The 18844-nt window shown below is 36.4% G+C and overlaps 1 protein-coding gene across 1 annotated transcript in view; it reads left to right on the top strand.

The window, feature by feature from the left end:
* Positions 1-18844, top strand: part of LOC113113002 (myomesin-2-like) — a 37595-nt gene that overhangs the window by 5332 nt on the left and 13419 nt on the right. The window contains exons 9-23 of the mRNA XM_026279084.1: positions 986-1147; positions 1310-1451; positions 3233-3432; positions 3517-3570; positions 4463-4590; positions 5474-5657; positions 5897-6071; positions 9548-9669; positions 11174-11361; positions 11467-11593; positions 13414-13592; positions 13721-13835; positions 17700-17862; positions 18031-18137; positions 18459-18503. Of these exons, the coding sequence (XP_026134869.1) occupies positions 986-1147; positions 1310-1451; positions 3233-3432; positions 3517-3570; positions 4463-4590; positions 5474-5657; positions 5897-6071; positions 9548-9669; positions 11174-11361; positions 11467-11593; positions 13414-13592; positions 13721-13835; positions 17700-17862; positions 18031-18137; positions 18459-18503 (2091 nt within the window). The remainder of the gene's footprint in view (positions 1-985; positions 1148-1309; positions 1452-3232; positions 3433-3516; positions 3571-4462; positions 4591-5473; positions 5658-5896; positions 6072-9547; positions 9670-11173; positions 11362-11466; positions 11594-13413; positions 13593-13720; positions 13836-17699; positions 17863-18030; positions 18138-18458; positions 18504-18844) is intronic.

Below are 18844 nucleotides of genomic sequence, written 5' to 3'. Positions count from 1 at the left end.
CTAAAACATACAATCTACTCCACTTTCTTGCAGTGCTGCGGTTTTAAATTTACGTCCTTTTTATTCAGTCACGAGGCCATGCTGCGACGTTTCAATCTTCTGTTCTGATGTGAACTCGTAGGTCAAAGTTCACCAAACTTGAACTTTGGAATGCAGCAAAATCTGAACTAACTTCGCTTGTGTTTCCACTCTCCCACATCCCACATTTGTGCACCGAAAATAATGTGAAACAGAAGGACTGTTCTGAATCCCCTATTATCTATTAATTAGCAAACAGATGTCCCGCCCCAAATGCATATCATTTGAGGAGCTAGTGTTTTATAATGGCTGCTCAAATAAACAGATTTCAGTTCCATTTTATACTGTTACTGATGCAGACATTATGCATTTTGCCTTTATGAAATTTTGTATATACTCATTTAGCCATTAGAGTAGTTTCAAATATGTATGACAGTGTCAAGAACTGTATCTCCCATTTAATGACATGTACAGTATGTGTTCAAAAACATTCAAAAATGTTCATGGAAGTTCGCAAAAAGTGGATGCTTTCTTGTATTAAAACATTTTAATACAATGTATTTAGGTGATTATCGCTATTTATTGTTATTTTAATATATATTTGACATTTGTGATATATTGTTCTTATTCAAATGCATGAATAGTGACATATATTTAGTCTGAAAGACTCTTTTTTTTTTTTTTTTGCTGTATTTTAAATAACCAAGGACAGCTGCATTTATTTATTGTGGCATTCACCCCGGGTCATATATTAATTTTCAGGTTGTTCTGTAGGTGTGTTTTGCAGTCGAGTCATGCACAGAGCAAAATTTTATGCTTTTTATGTCCATTTGTATGACTCATTTCACTCCAATCTCTTTTCTTGAATGATCAGATTACACTTTACAGATCTGCAGTCTATTCTACAAAAGAAATAGTTTAATTTTCTCTCCTCTCATACCCCATGTTGTTTTTTTGGGCCCTTCAGAGTATCTCCTGAAAGAGTCCAGGTGGGTGAAAATGGAGTCTGGAGGAGGTGTTGCCAAGCTCACGCTCACTCAACTTGCTAAGGATGATGAGGGTCTTTACACCCTCCGCATGGTGACCAAGGGAGGCGATGCGGTCCACAGGGCTTACGTCTTCGTTGATGGTAAAGAGTTGTGAACTTTTCCAAGGCTTGTTGAAAATCTTATGTGATTCTTTAAAGGTCTGGATTAGCATAATTCATCTCATATAGCGCATACATCTGTTTGGGAGTGATTCCCTCATCGAATCAGTGGTGTGTAGGAGTCATCATTCTTTGTCTTGGCAGATGGTCCACCTCCACTTCCTCAAGTTCCCGGAGCCCCAATGGACATTAAGATCCATGATGCAAATAGAGATTATGTCATTGTGTCTTGGAAACCTCCTAACACCACCACTGAAGGCCCCATCACTGGATACTTTGTTGACAGGTGACTGCGCTGACTAAGGTGTCTTCCCAGTGGGAGTGGTTTTGTGGAATAGAAGTTATTTGATACCGTGGCCTCAATAAATATTTGGACACTTCACACTTTAAAATAGCTGAATGTCATGGCATTCGATAAAAAAATTGTCAAATATCTGCTAGACATTTTTTCTTAGCTAACTTGAGCCAGGTTTTCGGTAACCTATAACAAACTGGTTAGTCACGATACTGTTATCTTGATTTTGTTAACTCAACACAAATTGAAACGGTTGCACTAGATTAGCATACAGCTTCTCCTCACAAAACGGTTCATCTTATCCACATTCCACCTGCAATTTAATCAGGTGTTAAATGTACTAGAACAACCTACTGATAGTCTGATACCTACTGACAGTCTTTTCATTGCAAACCGGTCTTCTTTCTATGCAAGTGAGGATTATTCTGGAATCTACCTGATTGACAAATGTTAACGTAATGTGTCCGATGCAATTAACCTGCTACCCACAGAAACTAGTCAGTAAATGACACTGAAAGCAATGTTGGATGTTGAAAAATTTGGGCTCTATTTCTGTACCCTTGTTAGCTGCATATTCTATTTAAATATGATATTTTAGAGATTTTTATATGTAATATTTATTAGAAACCATTTAAGATATCAGAGGTTTTTAATTGTTTTACTACGCAAAAGGCACTAAACTATGGAAGTTCGTTTCCGCCACTAAATAGAACATAAAACTAGGTCTTTGTGATATAAACTCACAATTCAGAATTTCATTTTCTCTGAATAGCAAGTTTATATCTCACAATTCTCCTTATAACTCGCAATTCTGACTTTATATCTCACAATTCTGATTATAACTTGCAATTTTGACTTTATAACTTGCAGTTGCGTTTTAAAGTCAGAATTTCAAGATACTGTATGAACTCGCAATTCTGAGGACAAAGTCAGTATTGTGAGATAAAAAGGCACAATTACCTTGTTTTATTGTTTATTCAGTGGCAGAAATGGGCTTCCATACTAAACATAAGTCTTTGACCATTACGCCTCAATCTTGCGTTTCTGCGTCTCACGCACGAGTACAGTTTATAAAAGTGCATTCTAAAACTGTGTATCACTTCCTTTCATCAGCCTGTGCACATTTTAAAAGCAAAAATATATGTTTGACAGGCCCCACATATATTTGCCTTGTCGCAAATATGTATTTGTGGGCCCAAAAAAGGATGCTGTCAATTCTCCGTTGATTTTCTGTGTTTTGTTGTTTAAAACGTAAACTTCATTTTATGCAGTGTTTTACTTAAAATGCTTGTGTTATTATGTTTCTTTAAAATAAATTTGGGTTTTATTGACTTAGACAAAGTGTGCTTAAAGTCTACAGTTTTAAGTGTGCTTTAAGTTATATTCAAGTTACTTAATTGTAGGATCTCTAATACAGAATGAATATTGTTGTCCTTTCCAATGAAGCTGCTTTGGAAATAGCTACACACATATTTTCGCCTGTAACGTACATTGCATAGGCTAATATATGCTGTGAGTGGTTTGTTCCCTGTCACTTTGAGCTGCATTAGTGTCAAGCTCAAATTTACTCTAGTCAGACAGTAATCAGACTGTTAAGTGATGCATGGATCTGCAATTACGTAGGCATGCTCCTTGGCTCTTATCATCTCCTCGGAATGCAAAAGTGGGACGTATCATCTCCTCTTTCACAGCAGTGTGGAAGTAATGATAGTATAATCTTGACTACTGTCCATATTCATTGTTCATGTTTTTTTTCATCTCTTGTTGGGCAGGTGTGAAGTTGGGACAGAGAACTGGGTGCAGTGTAACGACTCCCCTGCAAAGAACTGCAAATATCCCGTGCAGGGTCTGTTTGAGGGACACTCTTATTACTTTCGCGTACGTGCCGTCAACTCTCGCGGCAGTAGCAGACCCTCCAGGATGTCTGAGCCCATTGCTGCTCTGGACCCTACAGAGTTTGAGAGACTTCATGGTTAGCAAAACTAAGTTCTCATGAAGTTACATTTAGTGACTGACACTGGATATGTTCATAATGTACTGCTGTTTGATTCAACAGCCACAAAACTTGGTGGAAGACTCGACGTCGTGACTTACTATGATGACCTTGAAGGTACTTTATAGTTTGATTTATTCACTGAAAAACTGGTCAGATTTGAAAGTGTGATTTCAGTGCATGTTAAAACCATGGAAATGAATATAATCTTTAACAAAGAATGGAAAAACTCATGGACATTTCAATAGTAATAACAAAAAATGGCAAGTTAAGTATAGATTGAGTATAAGTTACTTTTGATGAATATGAAATTCTTTAGTCAAAACAAATGTGTACTTTACATTTGGTTCTTATATTAAACGCGTAAAATAATGATTTTTGCCTAAAATAATAGTACTGTCAAGTTAATCAAACTCACAATCAGAACTCCTTATTAATTATTTATACATTCAAAATGCATTCATTTATTGACAATCAATGCAGGATAACATGATCATTAGCCTTAGAGCTCAAAAATGGCATCTGGAAATCCCCTTTACTGCATCCTTAAATATTGTGGGGTGGATCTGCCTTAAAATGTTCTTCCTTTTGTCACTCAAGTCAGGTTTGTGTGTCTTTTGCATTTGTATTATGTATTAGATGACAGCAGCTTTCCCCCCTATTCTTTTCAAGCTTTTTGATTTCAGAATTGGCAATAATTATCTAGCCCATAATTGGTTCTCTTCTGAGAGGTACTGATTCGTTTTTGATGAGAATTCTATCAGGAAGGGAACACACAAACATCGGTGGTTCTTTTTCAAGTTGAAATGAACACATCAACCAGTGTCACCCATGTACATGCATTTGTGTGTGTGTATATATAGCAGTGGCAATGATATTCACATATCAGTCCATGATATTAAACTTGCTTTTAAAGCTAGTGAAATTGCTTGGATAATTTCTAGTGTGTGTAAATGTGTGTGTGTGTTGGTGTGTGTCAGTAATTCTGTTTGATGTGCTTTGGCTGCAGCCGAGGGAAAAGCTCCAGGACCTCCCTCTAAAATCTGTGCTTCAGAGACGGACCGAACATATGTTGTGCTCAGTTGGGTCCCTCCAGTCTACCATAGCAAAGCCCCCATGTGGTATTACATTGAGAAGGTTAGTTTCAGCTCACTGCCAGACGATGACCCAGCCGAATAGTCACAAACTTTGTTTCAGCTGTTTACTTTTCTTTGCATATCACCTTTTATCCATTGAGAAACACCTACAGTGTAAGAAAGTTTAAGAGGGATATTTTTTAATTAGTTTTTGTTTCGCATTAAATGATGCAGCACAGCCCACAGGAACAATTTATTTCTCAGAAGTTAATCTTTCATAGCTTAGAAATAGATATGACTGATATTGTTGTTTTAATTATATATTCTAAAACCATTTTCTTTTGTTTCATTCCAATAACTGATATCAAAGACCCATTTTTATTTAATTTTTTGATACAATAATAACTTAATATTGCACTACAAGCATATTTGTATTATTATTGTTATTATATTAATGCAATCATAGTAATAGTCATGCAAAGTTATGTGATGATCCAAAAGGGCTGCAAATGTATTTCTGACTTTGTTTTCGGTTGTGTAATTGTTAATAAAGTTTTTTGACTTCTGAATACGAATAGCTGTAAGAGGTTATTTATGAAAACAAAGCATGAAGAAAGTTAATTTCCTCTCATTTTATTTAATCTGTTGTTCCAATATTAAATTAACAGTTTATTTAAATGATCAGTTGTCTCAGATGTTCCTTCTAAACATAAAAACAAAATGAAATGTGTTGTGTTTGCAGACTTTGGGGGTTGTGGCAAATCCATTGTCAGTCATTTGCCATATTTAATCTTTATTTAATTTAATAACTGTCAAGAATAGACAACTGTGATTTTTTTACTTTACTTTTAAAAACTTGTTTTTCTGAGATGTTAAAGCGGTCAGTCTTATTTTCCCACACAATACATATTTGTGTAATCGTGTGTTTTTATTGACTTTTATAGCTTCAAGTTGGAGCTGGATCCTGGCAGAGAGTGAACACTAAAGTACCCATCAGATCTCCTCGCTATGCCGTCTTCGACCTGCTCGAGGGAAAGAACTATCAGTTCCGTGTGCTATCCGCTAACATGTACGGCATCAGCGAGCCTTCTGAGCCCACCAATACTATAACAACCCTGCAACTGAAGGGTAAATGCCCTAAACAAGCATGTCACAGAAAGGCCAATGTGCCTACGATGTATTTCAAATGCATATGAAATGGCATATAGATCTCTGACTTTGCTCTGACTTTAATGTTGTAATTAAGGCAGTAGTGATTTTTTATCTGCCTTTCTGTAGTGGAACAGATTCATGCATGATAGGTAATTGATGGATTGATTGGGCTGGTTGATGAAATCCCCCTGAAATGAAGTTCTGTGTTCATTCAGGTGTGCCCTCAGCCCCTGGACAAGTCGTTGCAACAAGAGAGACAGACACTTCTGTTCTAATTCAGTGGGCACCTCCAAAGGATCCCAATAACCTGATTGGATATTACATTGATTCTTGTGTGAAAGGATCTAAGGACTGGACCTCTGCCAATCACAAGCCCCATAAGCAGACCAGGTACAAGCTTAGTCTAGGTGAAATGATTTGAGGCACTTTCCACGAAAGCATCTGAAACTCAGGTCAGACAGATTAACATTTAATAAAAATAAAATAAAGTTCTAATTTTAGAAAATGTAAAAGCCCTCACACTAAAAGTTAAATGAATAGGCTAAAGGAAATTTGAATTCATGTCTGTACAATATAGGGCACAGCTCAAACAAACCTTTCAGTTGTTGACTGCATGAAGAATACAATGTAGGAGAAGAAAGTCCAACACTCTTCCGCAATTAAAAAGAAAAAGAAAAAAAAAATAGGAAACAAATTTCATGCTTTTTGGTCACATTTTATTATAAGGTCCAATTCTCGCTGTTAACAAAACATTAATTAACTTTTGCCTCAATAAACTCCTAATTTGCGATTGCGGTCATGGGGTTCTCAAGTGGTCTTGGGGTTTCTCCTCCCTCAGCCACCGGATCCAGTGCCACCTCTTCACTTTCTGTTGAAGAGATCGCCAACTGCCCAGTCGGATCAGTGCTACAGTTCTTGCAGGCTAGATTCTCTGTAGGGTTGACAAACTCTACCCTGAAGGTGTACGTGGTGGCTATAACTGCTTACCTCGCCCCTCTCGGTGGTCCGTCTGTCGGAAGACACCCCCTGATTATTTGTTTTCTCCACGGTGCGCTGACGCTGAGACCTCCTGTACGACCTCGTGTTCCACCATGGGACCTGGCCGTGGTCCTGAAGGCTCTCTGTAAACCTACGTTTGACCCAATAGAGGAGGTTTCAGATCGAGTTTTGTCACTTAAGATGATCTTCTCATCAGCCATCACTTCTCTAAAAAGAGTCTTGAGATTTGCAGGCCTTTTCAGTGGCTCCCTCCTTTCTAGACTTTGCCCCCGGCTTGGCCAAAGCTTTTCTGTACCCTTTGTGGCCAGGATACATCCCTCAGTACCACGGCCCATCATACTTCAGGCTTTCTGTTCTCATCCCTTATGGGAGCCTGACCAGCAGAAGCTAAATTGCATGCACTAGACACATATGTCGACAGATCTGCCATGTGGAGGAATTTGTTTGTTTACATCAGTTGTTTGTCTGTTATGGTTTGACTGTTATGGTTGGTGGATTGTTGATGCCATTTCTATGTCATAAGAGTCCTCTGCCTTCCCTCACACTTAGGGGTCAAGGCTCACTCCACCTGAAGTGTGGCGGCCTCTAAGACCTTCCTGTCGGGTTCTGGCTATGCAGGATATACAGTCTTGTTCAAAATAATAGCAGTACAATGTGACTAACCAGAATAATCAAGGTTTTTAGTATATTTTTTATTGCTACGTGGCAAACAAGTTACCAGTAGGTTCAGTAGATTGTCAGAAAACAAACAAGACCCAGCATTCATGATATGCACGCTCTTAAGGCTGTGCAATTGGGCAATTAGTTGAAAGGGGTGTGTTCAAAAAAATAGCAGTGTCTACCTTTGACTGTACAAACTCAAAACTATTTTGTACAAACATTTTTTTTTTCTGGGATTTAGCAATCCTGTGAATCACTAAACTAATATTTAGTTGTATGACCACAGTTTTTTAAAACTGCTTGACATCTGTGTGGCATGAAGTCAACCAACTTGTGGCACCTCTCAGCTGTTATTCCACTCCATGATTCTTTAACAACATTCCACAATTCATTCACATTTCTTGGTTTTGCTTCAGAAACAGCATTTTTGATATCACCCCACAAGTTCTCAATTGGATTAAGGTCTGGAGATTGGGCTGGCCACTCCATAACATTAATTTTGTTGGTTTGGAACCAAGACTTTGCCCGTTTACTAGTGTGTTTTGGGTCATTGTCTTGTTGAAACAACCATTTCAAGGGCATGTCCTCTTCAGCATAGGGCAACATGACCTCTTCAAGTATTTTAACATATGCAAACTGATCCATGATCCCTGGTATGCGATAAATAGGCCCAACACCATAGTAGGAGAAACATGCCCATATCATGATGCTACCTCCATGCTTCACTGTCTTCACTGTGTACTGTGGCTTGAATTCAGAGTTTGGGGGTCGTCTCACAAACTGCCTGTGGCCCTTGGACCCAAAAAGAACAATTTTACTCTCATCAGTCCACAAAATGTTCCTCCATTTCTCTTTAGGCCAGTTGATGTGTTCTTTGGCAAATTGTAACCTCTTCTGCACATGCCTTTTTTTTAACAGAGGGACTTTGCGGGGGATTCTTGAAAATAGATTAGCTTCACACAGACGTCTTCTAACTGTCACAGTACTTACAGGTAACTCCAGACTGTCTTTGATCATCCTGGAGGTGATCATTGGCTGAGCCTTTGCCATTCTGGTTATTCTTCTATCCATTTTGATGGTTGTCTTCTGTTTTCTTCCACGTCTCTCTGGTTTTGCTCTCCATTTTAAGGCATTGGATATCATTTTAGCTGAACAGCCTATCATTTTTTGCACCTCTTTATAGGTTTTCCCCTCTCTAATCAACTTTTTAATCAAAGTACGCTGTTCTTCTGAACAATGTCTTGAACGACCCATTTTCCTCAGCTTTTAAATGCATGTTCAACAAGTGTTGGCTTCATCCTTAAATAGGGGCCACCTGATTCACACCTGTTTCTTCACAAAATTGATGACCTCAGTGATTGAATGCCACACTGCTATTTTTTTGAACACACCCCTTTCAACTAATTCAACTAATTGCCCAATTGCACAGCCTTAAGAGCGTGCATATCATGAATGCTGGGTCTCATTTGTTTTCTGAGAATCTACTGAACCTACTGGTAACTTGTTTGCCACGTAACAATAAAAAAATATACGAAAAACCTTGATTATTCTGGTTAGTCACATTGTACTGCTATTATTTTGAACAAGACTGTATGTAACGCTGTGGGTTGGTCTACATCACGCACATTCATCAGATTCTAAGACCTCGATATTCACACTGCTCCTGGTTCCTCTATCATCTTGCCGTACTTATGCAGAAGTCATACACAATACGCAGGGACTTGTAACCTTGAGCATTTATTGATCTTAGTTAATGTGAATTTCAACATTTACTAATACATTATAAAAATCAAAAGCTGTATTTGTTATGCGAGGGATAATGTACATCCAGCCAGTTGTTATCGCCAAATAACCGCCAAAAGGGTGATCATGATCCCGATGTGAAGTATTATTACACAGCTACTTGCCTCATAAATCAATAATAACACTCAAAATATTGTTCAGTTGAAATATTTGAATGCAAAGCATCCATGAAAGCTACAGGGTCTGCAAAATAAATCAGATTTGTGGAAAGTGCCATAAAGTGCATGATAAGGTAATTGACAAAAACAAAATATGATCACATATTTCAACATTAAATGCCACTGGAAAACCATAATGCTTACATCAGGAGTTTGTGTTGCTGACAACTTTTTTTTTTCTTTTTTTTTGAGGATGCTATTCCCTAAAACTTCCTCTTTCACTGCCTCATTACTGGGTTCTCACAGGTTTGTTGTGCATGGACTGACCACCGGTGAGACGTATGTCTTCCGTGTTCAAGCCATCAATGAGCTGGGCCTCAGCGATGAATCCCAGGAATCGGCCCCTCTTTCTGTGAAAGCTGCTCTTAGTAAGTCTGCCTCTCACAACCCAGTCTCCTTTGATATTCCATCAAGAAACCATTTATTTTGATCCATTTCCTCTTGCCAAACACATTCAAAAGCTGTTTTTCAGCAGGATGTGTTTGTTATTGATAAACCCATGGTGTAGTAAATGACAAAAAGAAAGGCAGGCATCAGAACTGGCTCACAAGACTTCTTTTTAATGTCATTACAACAGGTTGGAACAGGTCTTTATTGATCTTTATTCATAGGCAGCCCTCAGGAAAGTTTGCCACATAATCACAGCAGAAAAGATTAATTCTAGATATCAAATGTTCCTTTAGTATACAGTAGATTGTGCTATACCGTTTATTAAAGCAAGAAACAAAAAGAGAGCGTTACAGTAATTTTACCATGGATAATGCACTATAGACAATTGGAGTGATTTAATTTTTATACATCTCATCAGGTGTAAACAACCAAATAGATCCAGATAATAAGAAAATGTAATGAATCATGATATAAAATTATTCATAATGTAATATAACCATCACACTAAAAATATATAAGATATGGTCATACCACCCACCCCTAGTAGACAGATGCATGGAAGAGGTTTTAAAAATGTTTTTATTTCCCTTAAACCTCATACCATTTGCTAAATTGGTTTAATAATTTATACCAAAATGAGTCAGAATTTTTGTTTGTTTTTCCTTATCTCTGTGGGACACTTAGTCAACAAGTATAAATGATTTCAGCCAGCAGACCATTACATTTTTACAGATCTGGATGATTTGTAGAGCTGTTTGCTTTGTAACTCTTTAGCTTTAGCTAACAGCAATCCTCTGTTTGGACTCAGGGGGACAATTCCATACTCAGAGTCTTCAAAAGATGAAACTGAAGATGAAACGTTTTGTCCTTAGAGTGCACGCCTGTCTATAGTAAAGAGACAGTAAAAACATTGTTTGGGAAATGAATTTAGTTTATTAGATGGAATTACCAATTTTTGCTATGGACATTATTGGTACCTTGTGTGGCTTGAGGACAGTGTTTCATTTACAGCATTTGCCAGTCAAAAACAGTAAAAAAAACATAAATAAAAAAAATAAAAATAAATTATAATAATAAAAATAAATATATACAAAATAAAAAATAAATAAAAAATACATGAAGACTTACACTGACCACTGACCCGAGGAGTATCAGGGACCAGAATATACAGTATAGGGACCTGAATGACGACTCTTTTGATCTGCAGCAGTAGGCACCTAGCAACAACTCCTTACACCCTAGAAACTGCACTGAAATTCTCTCTTTTTTTCAAAATATTTTTTTTCAAAAGCTCAGTGAGCTGCGTATATAGCCATTTATATATAAACAATGTATTACATTAAAGATGCATTCCAGCCTCCTATATCACACCCGCAGACACAACACTGTGCATAGTATAAGCCAGAGCTGAGGCATGTTCATCTCAGTCCAAGACATTGAGTGATGTGCAGGACCAGCTAAAACGATCTGTCTTCTCCACAGAGCTGCCCTCTTCCCCTTATGATGTCTCTCTTCTCTACTGTGATGGGGAATCCATGGTGCTCAACTGGAAGAAGCCCATCCATTCTGGAGGAGCAGAGGTCACTGATTATTACATCGACAAATGCAATGTGGCCAAGAAGACATGGAAGGAGGTCAACATCCCACCCATTAAGGAAAGACTGCACAAGGTGGCCATGTATCGCAGTATCCTGTGCATGTTATTGTTACATCAGCTTATATTGATTGAGTTATAATATGCATATAATAACTAAGATAAACTGTTGCTTTTTAAGATTGGAGGTCTGACAGCTGGGTCAGTGTACCAGTTTAGGGTCTATGGAGCTAATTTGATTGGACTGGGTGATGCTTCGACCCCTAGTGCTCCCTTTAAATGTGAGGCTTGGACCATGCCTGAGCCAGGTAATGCGACATATGCACATAGTTTTAATTCTAAAATTTGATCATTATTTACTAATTTTCATGTCGTTTAAAACGTGTGCTGCTATTTGTTGTTACAAACTGGCACATGTGCTAACGTAAGGATTAAGTGCTCGAGGAGGATAGTGTTCAAAATGAGGAGTTTACTGGAAGACGAAGGAGAATACAGACAATATACTACACAATACAATAGGTTAAGTTACAGCTATGTTCAAAGATACACATTCAGCATTAACATAGACATTCCGGTTAGGTTACAATACATTTAATCACAGACGAGGGAGAACTGAACAGACTGGGTATTTAAACACTCAGGAGGTGATGAGGGAACTGGAGACAGGTGGGGACTAATCAATTAACCAACACAAGAAAAGGAAGGTGACCAAATAAGGGAACGGAACGTTCATAAACTGTAACATTTGTTCTGTGTAACACAAACTGAGAAATTTTATGGAATCTTTCATCAGCTGTTTTCTATTCAGAGATTGTTCATAGTCCCCATGTCTGTCCTGTTTGGTTTGTTTTTAAAGTTTATTTACAATAAATACAATAAATATATACTTTATTATTCTTAGTTTATGTAAATTTCAACAGTAATTTAATCGACTCGAATTAACATAAAGTAACAATGAATATGTGTATTTTATCAACTAACGTTAAGGGAGATTAATACATACTGTAACAAATGTATCGCTCAACCATACAGTTATACATTTTACAGGAGAAGCAGCAGAATTTTAATCAACATTGTAGATAACATCACAAAAAGCCAAATGTTGAAGTTTCGATCAATAAATGTAAGATTTTCATTTCATTTCAGATTTAATGGTCTTTTGAAAGCACAATGTTGCACACGGTCACCGTATAGAATCTGAATTTTTACCTTTGTTTTACCTTTGTTTGTTTTTTTTGTTTTTTTACTCAATTATTTAATATTGTAAAAGAGGTCTTTGAAGATTCTACATGAAGTTATACCTCTTTATTTCCACAGAAGAGACTAAGTCATGCATTGAATGTTGGTAATTATGTGGTGTCCTAAGAACACTTTAGAGGAAGTAAAAGTCTCATGTGTGCAAAATACACTCTTGCATGAGTCTTCCAACCCACAACTCTTGGCAAACATTGGTAGTTGATGTTTAGCAGATTTATAGTAGTCTTAGAGGCACAGATCCTCTGCAGCAAGATTTCTTGTTTGCATGGTTAAAAACCTTTTTAAAGTCTACAAAGGGAATAAGAGCTCTCCATAGCTCTCTTTTGGCTATATACTGACCCTACAGGGTTCCAACCTGGGACCACCATGCTGCCAGCCACCACTGCACTATATCACAATCATTAAAAAATAAACTATTGTTAGTATAATAAAACATGTTTCAAAACATGTACTTACTTGGTTTCATGTGAACCGAGTAAGATGATCAGTAGCTGTTTTCAAACAAAGAGCTGTTGTTCGAGACACATTTTCGAGACACACTCTTTTCCTCTTTACATTTGTGTATTGAACAGTCAAGACCAGACAAGAAATACAGAAGACCAATACACCTGATGGAAGCTGTGTAGAATATGTACCAGTTATGTTTTACCCTAAAATCAAAGAAATCATATCTCAGCTGAAAATCAGATGTAAAACATACAGATGAATTTCAGTGATGAGAATATGGGTGATTAATTTACATGAAACTAAAGTCGCTTTTTTTCCCATTTTAGATGATATGTCATCTGAACATGTTTCTATGAAATTCACCCAAATGGATTAAAAGCATGACAACCTGGAGCATTTATTTCCTCGTGCTTGGCTTTGGCAGGTCCAGCCTATGATGTGACCTTCACTGAAGTAAGGGATGATTCAGTGGTGGTGGAGTGGAAGGCTCCGGTCTACAGCGGCACCTGTGCCATCACTGGATACTTTGTTGAGAAATCCAAGAAAGGCTCTAATACCTGGAGCAAAGTCAACGAAAGTTCAGTCAACCACTGCTATCTTAAGGTATCGATTTGTGCTGTCAAACTCACATTCTCAGATGTTTTGTACTTTTACTTCAGCTAGACATGGAAGTATGAATACTGGTGTGTTTCTCTATGGCTTTATCAAACGTATTGTTTGAATTTTTGCAGGTCAAGGGTCTAGAGACAGGCGAGTTTTATTTGTTCCGTGTGCAGGCAGAGAATGCCCAGGGCATTGGTGTGGCTTCAACCCCATCTGACCCTGCGTGCATCAAGGCATTGCCAGGTAAACCATTACTGCATACTTGTATATATATGAATTCTTGTACATATAAGAATGAAAAAAACAAAAACAATATATATATATATATATATATATATATATATATATATATATATATATATATATATATATATATATATATATATATATATATTTATTTATTTATTTATTTATTTATTTATTTATCAATTAACTTTATGTGTCACACTGAATGGGTACTTTTTGTGCAATTTGAGTTTAGGTATCACAGCTAAAGAGACGATTAACGTTGGATTTTTGGCTGATTTGTAATTTGTTATTGAAATGTTTGAAAAACAATTACATGCTGTCGATTGTTTGCTGACAGCAGATAGGAAGTAGTTTTCAAGAAAACTTCTCTCCCTCATGTCAGTCAAACCCATAAGGCTGTGGTTCACCTTCGAAACACAAATTAAGATATTTTTAATAATAATAAGAGGTTTCTGTCTATCCATCAGAAGTCCAGGTAACTAAAAAGATCACGCATCGTTAAACCAAATCAATATGAATGAAGTGATGTTATCCTAGTCTTGTGAAGAGATTAGGTCACTTTGTTTGATGAACATATTTAATTATGGCTTTTATTTGCATCATACATAGACTAGAGCACATTACAAGGTAAACACGAAAGTTTAAATGTGTGCGTGTGATGCGTGAGAACCAGTAAGGTTTGTTTTAGTGACGCATAAAAAAGCTTATGTTTACAATGTGATGAGCTCTATGTATGTGTGTTTATATTTGCATAAAAGCTAAATCTATTCATCAAGCAAAGCAACCGTATCACTTTTGGGTGACTCTTCCTTTAAGGCAGCAATCCTCAGTGAGAGGACTTTGGGGATCCTGGAAGATGTATTATTAAAGGGGTTTTGTTTAAGACAAGTTTACAGCAAAGATTCACTTCGAGACCAGCTGAAACTTGCAACTACTTGCAAAAGTATCATTCTAGCACATGCCAGTTTATACCAATGTGACTTGACAAGACAGGGCATTGTTTCCATAGCAACTACTCTTTACTACAGTTATTCTGTCAGCTTTGTGAAAGCAACTTAGTGTCTAGCTTCCAGAAACACGCTATAACATATATAAAATGATCATAAGAAGAGGAATGCTTGTTTACTGATTGGCTGCTGTTTGTGATGATAATCAAATTTATGTTTGAATGTCGAATTGCTTTGCATTTATTGAACCATAAGAAAAAAAAAATATCTATTCACATGGCTTTTTTTGCTCACTGGGAAACTAATGATAATGATAATTTAGCTGATAAACTTGTGGAGAACCACTGCCTCAAGGGGAATTTTGTTCCAAGTCGATATGAGTTGCTGTTTTCATTCCCCTTTTTACTTCTGTAATGTGATTAATTTACACACAATAATTTACACACAAAACTGGATTTTTGACAAGAAAAATACTGGGGAAATCATTGCACATCAGAATAGAGCTAGGTGTTTGGAAGGGGTCAAGATTTTTGCTTATTAGCATGATCCAACTAGCCCTTCATGGTAGATGCAGTAAATTGATTTGTTATTTGCATTTTATTTTATTTTATTTTTAATATGTTATTTCTACATAAAAGCATGAAATGTTCTGGAAATGGACAATGTCTGTTGTTTTTGATATCTCATCTCAGGATAGTGACTAGTAGTCAGCCAATCAAATTTGTCAGGACGTACCCTTATGAAACAAAAATATATTGTAGTATATTGGAAAATATCATGTAATATATTAGGCATATATTCTTATATATATAATTTTTTTCCAATTTATTGCAATATATTGAAAGCGGCAATCATTTGTATATTTTTTTTGCAATATATTATATAATATATGTATCATCAAAATATTATTAAATGTATTCAAATATATAAAATATTAGAAAATAAAAAGGGAAAATAATATATTACAATATATTTTAAGAAATATATTGGTAAATATATATTTCCTTTCGTAAGGGTAGTTTTCCTGCAGCACAAGGGGGATTAAGAATTAGTCACATGACATTTATGGTTCAAAAACATCCGTGCCTTGAACCGAGTGGCTGTGAGCAAAGATGGCAGATTTCAGTTCACATACTTCTGAGGGTCTTGTGCACGCCGAAGAATTAACGGATAGCTTTCTTCAGATATTATATAGACCACATTGGCTTGGTGATGTTGTCATGCATCCAGGGGTTTTCCCTGCCTTTGCCTAGAGATGATGTGATCGTCTCCAGCATCTCCGTGACCCTATCGGTTGGGAGAATAGTTGCATTTCAGAGGTGGTTATTACTAGAGTATGAAGATGGGATTTTGGGATTGTGCACAGTGAAACCAGGTGCATTCAGTTGTGTCAGTTGTAAAATCCTATAGTCTTTAAGCACTTACAATACCACAGAGGATCCAGAATGGCTGAATATCAGTGCATTTAAAAGAAGGGATCTTTATTTTGGATGAAATGGGAGGAGTTCAGAGCCGTGTGGGGCAGTGTGGATGACAACATGGGAGGCGTTCTGAAGTGACTTGGGGAACAGCTTCCTGCTCATTCGCAGATAAGGAAAACGGGATGATCCAAGATGATTCATCCTGAGCAGCCTGAAAGGTTTTGAAGCTGATAAAATGCCATCAGCCAGTAGAGTGCACTGTGGACTCGTCTGTCTATATAATGTGTGTGTGATGTTTTATGAGATGCTGAGAAGGGAAGCCCTGTGTAGGCTGATTGGTCATAATCAAGGCCAAATCGAATCTGCACCAATCATTCACAAGCTTCTTCACACCTTGCATGTTTATTTTATTTTATTTTATATCACTACCCTGAAAAAATTGAAACCCAAAAATGGTAGCATCTAAATTAACTGGTTTTATTCAAACAAAAAATATTATTTAACATAACTGAATTTATACCAATAACTTATTAATAAAACTAATCTTTATGCTTTAATTCAGGTAAAAAATAGTTATTTAAGGTCACAACCGCAGGTCACCACTTTTACAGTTTACAGCAACATTTCACCTAATAACAATTCAAAATGAAAATTATTTTCTTGGCTTTAACTTATTCTGAAATTGTGCTATTTACTGTGTGAAGCGAATTTACAGAATACTCTGGCCACTTTCCAAATAATGAAAACGAATAGTAACACTTAATTTTATATTATTTCATGTATTAACTAACATGGACAAATGATGGACTATACATTTATTGCAGTATTTATTCATCTTTGTTAATGTTAGTTAATGAAAATACAGTTGTTCATTGTTAGTCCATGTTAATTCACAGTGCATGAATTAATGTTAACAAGCACAACTTTTGATTTTAATAATGCTCTATTTAAAGTTTAAATCAACATTAACTAAGATTAATAAATGCTGTTAGTTCATGCTAACTAATGTAATATATATATAAAATCCTTCATAAAATATATAATATATATAGTCTTCTGAAACCATAGCTTTGTGTGACAGAATGAATGTAAGCTGATTTTTACTGAAAATGAAATATAGTGCAGCTTCAGGTTTGATTTCAATGACATTTGGTTACAAGACACATTGGATCCAATGGCATATGACGTCAGTGGTGTTAAATGTCATCAACGGGATGTTTTTATATTTGACATTTGTAGTCCATTGTAGATCATTGAAATATCTTCTAATTAATATTAAGATCAACTGAAAAAAAATCCATATTAGTAATTAAATATATTAATTATAATATTCGTATAATATCCATTAGTATTTAAATCTGAAAATAATGAGTACTGACCAATAATCCCACTGTGTCGTATAAATCTGTTATATCCTGCAGTACTTGTTTTGTAGTCTGCACTTCTAATCTGCCTGTTTGCTAATTCTTCTCTCTTTTGTTATTTTGAAGGCGCCCAGGAAATCAAATGCGGCGTGGATGAGGAATCAGGTGACATTTATCTCTCTTTTGAGAGCTGCCAAATGACGGAGAAATCAAAGTATGTGTGGAAGAAGTCCTACCAAGAAATCACTGACTTCTCTAAGGGAATCGTGGTTAAGACATCAGGCAGCCAGTAAGAAAAAACACACGTACGATGTGTCCCAGCTAGATCTGGACGAGACACATATTAGCTCAAAGTATATTTAGGGCAATACCACAGTCTGTGCATATTGAATTCTGCTTGTTTTCCTTTTGTTGTCCCACCGAACAGACACTAATATTTGCTCATTTGTTTGTTTAGCTCAACTTTGCTTTTTAAGAACCCAGACAAAGAGGATTTGGGCACATACTCTGTGTCTGTTACAAATACTGATGGAGCCTCCGCCAGCTACAAGATCTCAGCAGAAGGTGAGGCCTGTTAATATATTATGACTATCGCCTTCATTATTAATGCCGTTCCTCAAAATCATATAGTGTACCAGACGCTATCAAAACATTCCACAGACAGATCTGATTCATATTTGATTCAGATACTTGTCTGCATGTTGATCTGTATTATGGATGTCACATCATTTGCAGGGAAATAGCTGCCATAATAGTATACATGTCAAAGATCCTTAATAATAATAATAATAATAATAAACATTTGTGTTGTGATCACCTTGAAATTGTTGATAATGATGATTGCTGATAAAAAAAAATGATAGTTACCTCTGTCCTTCACTTTAGAGCTGGAGAAGATGTTGGCCCTCAGCTATGACATACGCAACCCGAGTAAGTGACCCTGCATAGCAGAGATTGAACATGAACATGCTCAGTAGGCACACTCGACACTTTAAAAGAGTATAATCAGTGTTCCTACAGTCGTGGAAATATTCCAGGATTGTAAAAGTGATGGAATTCAAGAAAATCCTAAAAGGTCATAGAAATGTTTGCTCACATTGCCCCTACAGTAATAAACTATATGCCATGATGTGTTACACTATTTATTAAACATTAGTGTTTTTTTGTTGTTTTTTTTTTTTTTTTTTTTTTAATTACTGTAGTTTTATAATACACTTGAGGCAATTACAGTGATTTTACCAAAGTTAAATGGATTTGGCTTTACACTGTGC

The sequence above is a fragment of the Carassius auratus genome, chromosome 13 (genome assembly GCF_003368295.1).
Source record: "Carassius auratus strain Wakin chromosome 13, ASM336829v1, whole genome shotgun sequence".
Lineage (NCBI taxonomy): Eukaryota > Metazoa > Chordata > Actinopteri > Cypriniformes > Cyprinidae > Carassius > Carassius auratus.
The sequence above is the reverse complement of the archived record's forward strand: the minus strand, read 5'-3'. Positions and strand labels throughout refer to the sequence as shown.